The sequence below is a fragment of the Anarrhichthys ocellatus genome, unplaced genomic scaffold (assembly GCF_004355925.1).
Source record: "Anarrhichthys ocellatus isolate YVR2014 unplaced genomic scaffold, GSC_Weel_1.0 scaffold1679, whole genome shotgun sequence".
In the NCBI taxonomy this organism is placed as follows: domain Eukaryota; kingdom Metazoa; phylum Chordata; class Actinopteri; order Perciformes; family Anarhichadidae; genus Anarrhichthys; species Anarrhichthys ocellatus.
Window position 1 is genome coordinate 1 of NW_022281653.1, and position 10,106 is coordinate 10,106.

The 10,106-nt window shown below is 44.9% G+C and overlaps 1 protein-coding gene across 1 annotated transcript; it reads right to left on the minus strand.

Annotated features, from left to right (window-relative positions):
- Positions 1 to 73: 73 nt before the first annotated feature.
- On the minus strand, positions 74 to 9,328 carry LOC116377787 (collagen alpha-1(XII) chain-like; the record flags this gene model as incomplete). Its single annotated transcript, XM_031839516.1, has 9 exons — positions 74 to 498; positions 2,260 to 2,535; positions 2,609 to 2,887; positions 4,649 to 5,251; positions 5,431 to 5,721; positions 6,382 to 6,555; positions 7,085 to 7,249; positions 7,786 to 8,049; positions 9,269 to 9,328. Coding segments are annotated over 9 exons (2,462 nt in total), but the record flags the coding sequence as incomplete, so codon positions are not given.
- Positions 9,329 to 10,106: the final 778 nt, after the last annotated feature.

The following is a 10,106-nucleotide window of genomic DNA, read 5'->3' on the forward strand; positions in this document are numbered from 1 at the left end:
TAGAGTCATTTTCTCATAGACTTCTACACAACCAGAGGAGTCGCCCCTGGTGGACACTAGAGAGAATGCAGCTTTAACACATGGAGCTTTGACTTCAATCTCAGAATGGGAGGTTGACGCCTGGGTGACACAAACTCTGTCTGGGTATCTATCTGCTTGTTCTGATGTTTTTCCGCCACCCAGCAACTAAAAACAATTGATTTAACAAATATGTAACTGGTTTACCTTCTAGCGTGGAGCCCCGTCCCTCCAGGGCGTCGCCCAGACCGGATGGGTATCGTGCGCTGACAGAGATGTCGTACTGAGTTCCCGGCTGCAGGTTCTTGAGGAGGGTGGCCCTGCTGTCGCCCTTTACCGACACTTCCTTCCCGGGGCCGCCTGCGGAGGGTTTGTACGCCACGCGGTACTGGAGCACGTTCCCCGGGGCCTGCTCCCAGAAGACCTTCATGGACGACACGGTCTCGTTGGAAACCCTCAGGTCACGGGGGGAACCCCTGGCTGAGGAGGTTGGGAACAAAGATCAGAAAAATGAAGCCAGACTCAGAAAAATCTGCATCATGGACTTTACTATTTCAAGGAAAGAAACGTGAAGATATTGCACAGAATATTAATAAACGTATTTGTCTGGACTAATGCATATATTCAAGGTATAGTTGCTTCTGGGTATTTATTAGAAATTATTGTATTATTGATTCCTTGTATAGTGTGTAAAAAGTCACAAAGTCAAATTGCACGATCATGGACTGTTAGTGATCCACAGACCGTTGAGAAACAGTGGATCAGCAGGATTTTTGTGGCCTAATAATCAGGAATCATGTTCTTAACTGGACGAGAAACAAAGTGGACGAGAAACATTGTGTGTGAGATATCGTTGCACCAGTCGAGCTGCACGGTAGAAGAACTGTTTGTACTGGGCGGCTACCAAGACGTGCATTAGTGTAAGTACGGCATGTTCACACAATTCCCCTTTGAAATAATAGTTAGAATAAAGCGGTGACTCATGTTCCGTCTGAGTGGAACTGTGAATTGTATTCTTGCATCTGCCGGACTGTGTGATGTTTTTTCCTACCGACTGATGAAATGTCCTGGTTTTTAAGTGAAATGTACTTCTGTTTTTTCCCCAAATAGTAGTCAGAAAATGAAGGAGAAAATTAGATTTCCCCTCTGGCTGTCATAGTTTTGTGCCAACACAAGAAGACCGTGGAAAAGGCTGCAAGCAAAAAAACGGGCAAATTCATGAAAAAGCCTCAAGGCAACTCATAGTTCTGAGATAAAGTCATGGCACTGTAAACATTGTAATGGGAACAATATTGTAAGCCATGCATGGGGGGGGGGGGGGGGGGACGGAAAAAGCCAGCTGGGTGTTTCATGTCAGAGAGGAGCAGGCTGGGATCAATCCTGACTCTTTGTTTTTTATAAACCGTCAAAGTAGAAATCACCTCAGACGACAAGCAGCTGTGGAGCTGGAAGAACACAGCAAGTTCCTCCACGAGATGATCTCCAAAGTTCAACTCCACTGTTGAAACCTGCAGGGTTGTGAACCCCCCCCCACACTTCCCTTTCTCCCTTGTTTATCCCCATCGAGCACATCTTGGCCCCGCCTCTATTTCCCAGCTCTCCGTGCTTCTGTCTGGTTTTTTCATTCCTCTCCCTGTAAGGCCGGACAGGTCTGACGAGGAGCTCGATGGGTGGCAGGTTGTACTAACAATGTGAGGACTCCTGGCACTCACGGCAAGGAAAGCAAACGCCGTGTGACAGATGACGACTTTAAAAAAAAGAAAAAGACTTAATTCCACTGTGGAGTTTAAATGACGCAAATAGACGGAAAGACAGAATGTTTTCATCATCCATCATTTGAAATATGCAGTTTTTTATACTTTTTATTGTCTCACAGAATGATCTTAAGACGTCTGCAGACACCTGATGTGGATCACGACCAGTGACTCACCCATGACTTCTGGACTCAAACTCAACTTGCGGAACAAAAATTTGCCACCGAGTGGAGCTTCAAACAATCGGGATCTGTTAACCCTTTGAACACTTGCTTCCTTGGTTCAATCACTGCAGTTTCAAGATAAGTTAGGTTTCATAGAAGAGTGCGCTTGAACCGAGGTTCCCAAACTTTTCAGACCGTGCACCACTGCACACCAAACGTCCAAAGTACCACAGTTCCTTGTGTAGATCCTAACACTGCAACAATAACAGAACCACCTGGTCTAATGCTCTTTCCTAATTCATGAGAGAGTAATAAGTTGTCACCTTCTTTGGTGGTGCCGTCTGTCGTCATCGGCCCTCCGGAGCCGGACGTGTATTCGGGAGTGACTGTGACGCGGTAGGTGGTTTTAGGCTGCAGCTCCTGCAGCACGATCGTGGTCTCGGGTCCGACGGTGGTGGTCTCCAGCCTCGAGCTCTCGTCCCCCGCGGGTTCATAGGTCAACCGGTAGCGAGTGACGTCTCCTGGAGCCGGCTGCCACGACACCCTGAAGCTGTCTGTGGTCTCCTCGGATACTCTTAGGTTGTGCACGGAGCCCAGTTCTGCAGCAAACGTAAAGAGTTTGTTAGCGTCAGCGGCTGATCCCGTGTGAATAAACGTCTCGAGTCAACGTACCTTCTAACGTGGTCTCATAGCCGGTCACAGGCAAGCTGTCCCCTTTGTCGTACTGAGCGTGAACGTTGACTTCGTAGTGGGTGAATGGGACGAGGCGGGGCAAGACAGTGGTGAGCGTGTACCCGGGCACGGACATGGACACGTAGTGTCCGTACTCGTCGTCCGCCGGCTTGAACCGAACCAAGTAGGACTCCACGTCGGCGGCGTCGATCTCCCAGGCGGCCCTGAAGCTCCTGGGGCCGACCTCTGAGAAGGACAGGGCCCTCGGTTGGGTCAGGCCTGGAGAGAGAGTGGAGGCTCAGTAAGTTTATGGATAGAGAAGCATTTAAAAGACAGAAGAACAGATAAAACATCCAGACATCAAGCTGAAAAAACATGAAAGGAATAAGACGCTAAAAATAAACGTGTCTTGAGTTTTAAAGCAAAGGTAACAAAGTTAAAAGGATTTTTAATCGAACAAACGCAGAAACTCTGAAGAGTGATTTTAATCTAACAGAACATTCATCTTTTTACTTTAGTTGAGTTCAGTTGGCAGGAAACCTCTGAGCTTCATCTTAGTTCATGTTAGAGAAACATATGGATGAATGAGAATCAGCGGGATGAAAGTTCAACATCTGAATACCACTTTAGATCAAATTAAACCAAAAGTATTTATATCCATGAACTAAAAAATAAAATAAATGAAGGACTCCACGTGTCATTTAATAAAGACGTAGAATCTAGAACCATCTGACAGCTCCACCACTCAAACAACATGGAGAGCTGTGAAGCTCCTGTATGCTTCTCTTTGTTGACAGAGACTCATTATTATATAAGAATTATATAAATCGGCAATCAAAGCTGGCGTGAGTCACTCTGTGCCGCTGGCAGACCTGTAGCTGCTCTTGGCAGAGCGGAGAGAGTGATTAATACTGAGCGTTAAGTGGGTGAAACAGCATTGTTTTGCGACATACTCCTCTCGCTTGTTTAAACTTGACTACCAGATGTTCGGGGGGGTCGGATAACAATTTCAGCACAAAGAATGCATCTTTCATTTTTTGTTTACAGATACGTGACGGAACGACGCACCTGACCGTCATCTGGTGCTCCGGCTAAGGTTTAAACAAACGCAAAGACATCTCTGCTGCAGACACCGTTTCTTCTAATATTTCCACATGCAGGAACTCACTCTGCCCTTGAGAGATCAAAAGGTGGACATGTCTTGAACACATTGAGGCCAAGAGGAGGGTCGGATGAAGAGGAGCGACGTGACAGTAATTGTGTGCATATGGACGACTGTCGGTGCTCCTCTGCATTCTGTTGGAGTTACATCGGACTGTTGCGGTATAAGTGATTGTTAAAATGTTGGTTTGTAAAGCTCTAAATCATAATAGTCCACTGGTAGTGAAAGAGAAATGACGTCACGTTAATTTGAGTCTGATGAAAAGCATTCATCGAAGTTCTTTAAAGAGAAGCTACTCTCTCTTTAAACAACTAACATGCATTTCATTGTCAGGTGAAGATTAGCTTTTCAGTATAAACTTGAGATCTTGAGACTTTGTGGCGAAGGCTTGATGCCGAAACGCATCACATGACTACGTCATTACATTAAAGGCATTTCAATGTTGTTAAAGAAAAGGGAACCTTGGAGTTTTCTTGGTATTTTCTTCTACACATATCTTTATGCAAAGAACAGCTCAAACTAACTGTGTCCGAGTCCGACCGCTCCATGTTTGATGACATTATGCTGAAGAAACTGAACTTAAGACCATCAGCCATTCCAAACAAATGAACATATTTTGAAATAATGTGGAATTAGCAAGATAAATAAATGTTAGCTCATTCATATGCACTAAATTATACAAAACTGGTCATTAACAACTATATTTCTGTTGTTTTACATCATTGTGAGTTAAGAGTGATTTGGTTTCTTTTCTGAGAATATGATACAAACCAGAAATAATAAGTAGAAAAACAGAATTGATCAGATCTAAGTTAGAACCGAAAACAACAATAAAGCACACTGTCGTCAGCGTAGAGGATTATAGCAACACTACTCACGTCTCTGCTGGATGATGCTGAGTTCTTGCTCGATCCTCAGACAGATGGACTGCGTGAGTTCTTTGGAAATCCTCTGGAAGGCATCGAAGTCCTCCACGGTGTACACGTGGGAGTCCACGGGCTCGTTGGCGATGGCCTCCAGCTCCGTTCGCACAGCGTCTTTAACGCCCACGGCGAAGATCTCCACGTCGGCGTTCCTCAGCTTGGTGGCCGGCTCCTGGAAGGCGTCGGATGACTTCCCATCGGTGATGAGGATGTTGACGCGGGGAACGTTGGTGCGCGCCCCTCTGGTGGTCTGGAAGACCTTCTCTCTCACGTAGGTCATGGCCCTGCCGGTGTTGGTGGAGCCGCCGCGGTACGGGAAAGTCCTAACGGCCTTGACCATGGCGGCCAGGTCGTGGTGAGTGTTCAGGTAGAACTCGGTGTGCGGGTCCCTGCTGTACTGGACCAAGCTGATCTGGACCTTATCTCGCCCGATGTCAAAGGTGGTCACCAGCACCTCCAGGAAAGCTCTCACTTTAGCAAAGTTAGCCAGACCGATGCTGTAGGAACCGTCGACCAGGAGGACGACGTCGGCTTGTACGTCCACGCCAAGAGAGCACTCTAGATAGGAAAAACAAAAAGCACAATGCAAAGTTTTAATTGACTGACTCCATAAATTGACCTGATGCATGAGAAAATCATTACGTTCATAGTAAAGGAGGAACCACCATTGTATTACAAACTTACTAAAAAGCCAAAATTGACTATTGGGGATTGTTCTGTAAATATTTTGTACTCACCCATTGATACTTTAATCGGTTGCGTCTTCTGCATGAGGGTGACGGGCTCACTGGGCATCAGGCCCCTCAGGGCCAACAGACTGATCTGATACTCTGTGTCTGGAGAAAGGTTCCTGACCACCACTGAGGTCTGGGTCGGGCCCACGTACAGCTCCTGCCGCTTGCCGCCGGCCATCATGGGGATCATCTTCACCATGTATCCGGAAGACTCTCCCATAGGGGCGTCCCAGGTCAACCGCACGGACTTTGAGGCCACCTCCAGGACATGGAGGTTGGAGACCGGATCAACGACTGCAAGAAATCAAGAGTCAGACTCAGAAGTATAGGAGATTTAACTCAAATCTCACTGTGCAAATAGGAAGGTGAATATCTAGGGCTCGTAACTTTGCCTCGTAATTGAAGAAAAAAAAAGAACGTTTGCTCCAAAAAATTGACAATCGGATAAAAAAATAACTGCATGATATCATAGTTAGATAGTTTGGAAACATGTGTCTTTGTTTTCTCACTGGGACTGATACCATTGTTAAATCTGTAAAATATGAAATGGAGCCAGTCAGATGGTTAGTTTAGCTTAGCATAAAGACTGGAATCGGGGAAACCGTTAGCCTGGCCCAGATCAAAGATTTATGGATCAAACTAACTACGTAGAACATGTTAATAAGGGAGATTTAGAGGTGCTGGTAGGTGGAGTCTGTTACATTTGACCAGAGCCAGGCTAGCTGATTCCCCCTGTTTCCAGTCTTTATGCTAAGCTAAGCTAACAAGCTTAATATTTAGCGTGCAGACACTGACGTGAGAGTGGTGTCTATCTTCTCATAAAACTCCGACAGAAAAGCAAATTTGTGTGACCTACTGCTTTAAGATGTCGTGCAAAGGGACAACAGAGGACAGGAGTTGTGACGTTGCATTATAAAACTCCAGGTGTATAAAAGTAGTGTGTTTACATCTCACCTTCTTCCCCGCTGACGAGTGCTGAGAGCTGATCGTCGACGCCAGCGCACACCTGAGTAACGAGCTCTCTCTGCACGTTCTTGATCTGGTTAAAGTCGGCGACATTAAAGATGTGACTTCTGTGAGGCGTGGAGGCCATGAGCTTCATCTCCTCTTCATCCGCCTGTTTGATGCCTAAAACGGACAAAGAAAAGCAAATAATGGAAAGTATTTAGATCAGACTTAGAAAATGGATCACCAAATGTTTGTCCCTTTAGGGCTTCCGTACATATCACTGTTGACCTGCAGAAGCATCACAACTTCAATGTCGGTGACTTTAAGTTAAAATGTAGCTTCAGCTGACAGAAAGCCAAGCTCTTTATGTGACCTGAGAAACCTCCACCACGCTTAAACAGTAACTCGTGGATGCAAGAGCATTTCTCATGTTTCACTCAGCAATTATCCATCTGATCTGTTATTATTATTGAACCGCCAGCCCTCCTTTGCACCATGGCAACACCTCTGCTCCTGCATCCTTTGTGTGGAATGTCTGACAGTGGAGCCCAAACATAAACATTCATAAAACTTGCTATCACTCGCTTTTAATGTTAATGACGCAGGAATTTCTCCCCTGTAGCTGCTTTGGTTACCAAGTTAAGAAAGCATTGAATAGGAATGGAAACTGTAAGATGTGGAATATAATGAACTTGTTCTGGCTACGTACCGAGCACAAAGATCTCCACCCCGCTGCTCCGGAGCTGCTTGGCGTAACTCTCCACCGGATCCTCAGATTTGCCGTCCGTGATGATCACCAGCACTTTGGGGAAATCCCTCCGGGCCCCGGCCTCCTCGGTGAAACTGTTTTTCAGGATGTAGTCGAGGGCATCGCCTGCAGCAACGAGACAGGGTTTAGCTTTTAAATAATGGTCGACGCGGTGTAGGTTTAACACGTCTTCATCATGCTCACTAAATAATGAGGAGAACGTTAGCACAAACCAATGAAGGTGTTATTATTTTTTAAAGATTTATAGTTGGAAAAAAGGGGAAAACATTATCGCTGAATAAAGAGTAAAAAAATGCAACATTTTGGAGTTTGTGATGCCATGAGTTGAGTAACATGTGATTTGTTTGAGGTATTTACATGTAAATCTATATTTATGTCCCTTAGATACGATCAACAGGTATTTTTATTATTATTTCAGAAATTTTAATTCTTGACGCTCCACGAAACCTGCCAAATATGTTAAAAAAAAAATGATATTTAGAAGAAAACAAATCATGATTTACTGTTTGTGGCACAAATAACAATAAAAAGTACCAAAACATACTGAGTCGATTTATTAAGAAAATTGTAAAAAGTATTTAAAGTATCGTAGTATAATAGAGTAAAACTATAGTGAACATTAAAGGACATGAACTGCGTACCTGTCTTGGTGTCTCCTCCTTTGTACGGCAGCGAGCCGATGGCGCGCAGCAGCTCGGGTCGGCTCACGTGTTGTTTGAGGGTGAACTCTGTTCGCGGGTCGCTGCTGTACTGGACCACGCCCACCCGGGTCCTGTCCGCTCCGACCTGAAAGGCGCCGGCCACCGCTGAGATAAAGTTGCGGATGTATCTGAAGTCCGGCCTGCCGACGCTCCAGGAGCCGTCCACCAGGAACACCACGTCGCCGATGGCGCTGAAAGAGCATTCTGGGTAAAATAAAAAATAAAAAGGTGAGGAGTGAGAGGGAGGGGCAATAAATAGACAGAAGAAGAAGACTTTTGAAAAACAAATGCATAATTAACTTTAAGTTACATAAAATCTACTTTTTAAGTTTGCAATGTGCCAGAAAAACGACAGTTTCACTGGAGCAACAAACATTTGTTGATAACTTTAACCATTTAATCTGGATTCTCAAATAGAGGAGCAGAAAGACGGTTTGTATTTGTGTTTGGTCAGTATATTTTAAGTCAGGCTTAAAGGCTCTATGGAGGGCTACAATCGCAGCAACTATTGGATTAATAGCCGTGAGTTTTAGTCAGAGATTCGTGGTCCCCAGAGGATGAAACTGGTGTTTTGGTGAAGTTTACACTAGGCTATGTACGCCCATCATCCTCCATGTCAACCTCCCTAAAAGCTGTGTGCAATACTAAAACACAGCAGCACTTCCTTCACTGGAAAAAAAGCTAAATAAAGTATTAGCATGTACTTTATATGTGTAATTTGTATTTCCTTTTTGAGCATGTATGACACTTTTAGTTGCATTAAGGTAACCAGATCTTGACAATAATGAAACTTCTGCACCAAAAGTAATCAGGTGTTTTGCAGAATTACGGTTTTGGCAAGTTGGGTGAAAAACTTGGGACTATACATCCTCAAGGTATGATTGTACTGGACTCTACTGTTGGAGGTGGAGGTACCGGACTCTCCGTACTTTCACTGTGACTTTCCTCTCGTCAAAAGAAGCAAAAAGAAAATCAGCACTAGCTCGTCCTCGTCTACAGAACTGCATCAGCAGCTCTCTTGTAAACCAGCATCTGGTTTCCACTTCTCTCAGCACTTCAGGGCTGGGCTCCGCTCAGCTCGTTGTCCCACAGCTCCCAGCAGCCGGCCCAACCCACGACCCCCCCGCACTGAGCATGCGCTGCTCCCTCCACACTGGCATAATTGGCCGGCAGGGGAACCAAAACCGATGACCGAATACTTCAGAGATTTACGAGGGGCCTAATTTTGATTATTGCTGTGCAATGGGGTGTTGTGCGTTTTAATGGACGCCGCCCAGTAGTTTGGGGAAGAAAGTTTGAGGACGGTGGAAAAGTGGAAAAGTGGAAAAGTGGAAAAGTGGAAAAGTGGAAAAGTGGAGCGGTGACTTGACAAGTGAGTGAACCCCCTCGTCAAATGAAGGTTTAGATGAACAAAAGGACTCACTGACTGAATCTGAAGAGTCTGGTTTCCTGGAAGTTCCTCTTGTGCCGCCACTTGACTCAACTGAAAGACAAAAACACAATCATGTAATTCATGTTAGATATGATTCAGATAATCTATCATCAGCAATATTTTTTTTCCTCAGTCTATCCTCAAAAATCTTCATTTTAATGTCATGTCACAGACGCTTTTCTGCCAGTAACTGACGACTCCAACCGGACAAAAAACTCTTCTTTTCTTTCCATACATGAGATTTAAATTCTCTCATCGGAGGTTTTATTTTTCTTGTACAACATTTCCTCCGACAACAAACTTCAAAATGGCAAAACTAAACAAGTTGACGTCATTGTTTCCGACAGAATTTGTCAGGGAAATCTCCTGAGCTCGGAGGGTTTTTCAGATCATCGGTGTTAGTTGCGGTGCCAAGCGGGCGTCCCCACCAAACTCCTGCCATGACATACACTACATTTGTGTCTGTTAACCTGCTGCAGCTGCTCTTTTCTTGTCCTATCTTATCCGTAGATTAAATGCATTGCCTCTTTGTGCCTCTCTGACCGACTAAATCTGTGGTTCCCAAACTGTATTTAGCTTGAGATGATTTGAAATGAAGCTACTTATGACCGTTCATCAATGGCCTTACAGTGGATATGTATTGGAACCAGCTTTAGAGACTAAATTAAAGCAAAACAAGGAATTAAATATGATTTTCTGTAAGTTTTTAGACTTTTTTTGTCTTGTGAGCCATCATGGTCATCATGAGACCCCTTTTGAGGTCTGGTTGCCTCTGGTTGCCTCCTGCATTCTCTCTAGTGTCCACCAGGGGGCGACTCCTCTGGTTGTA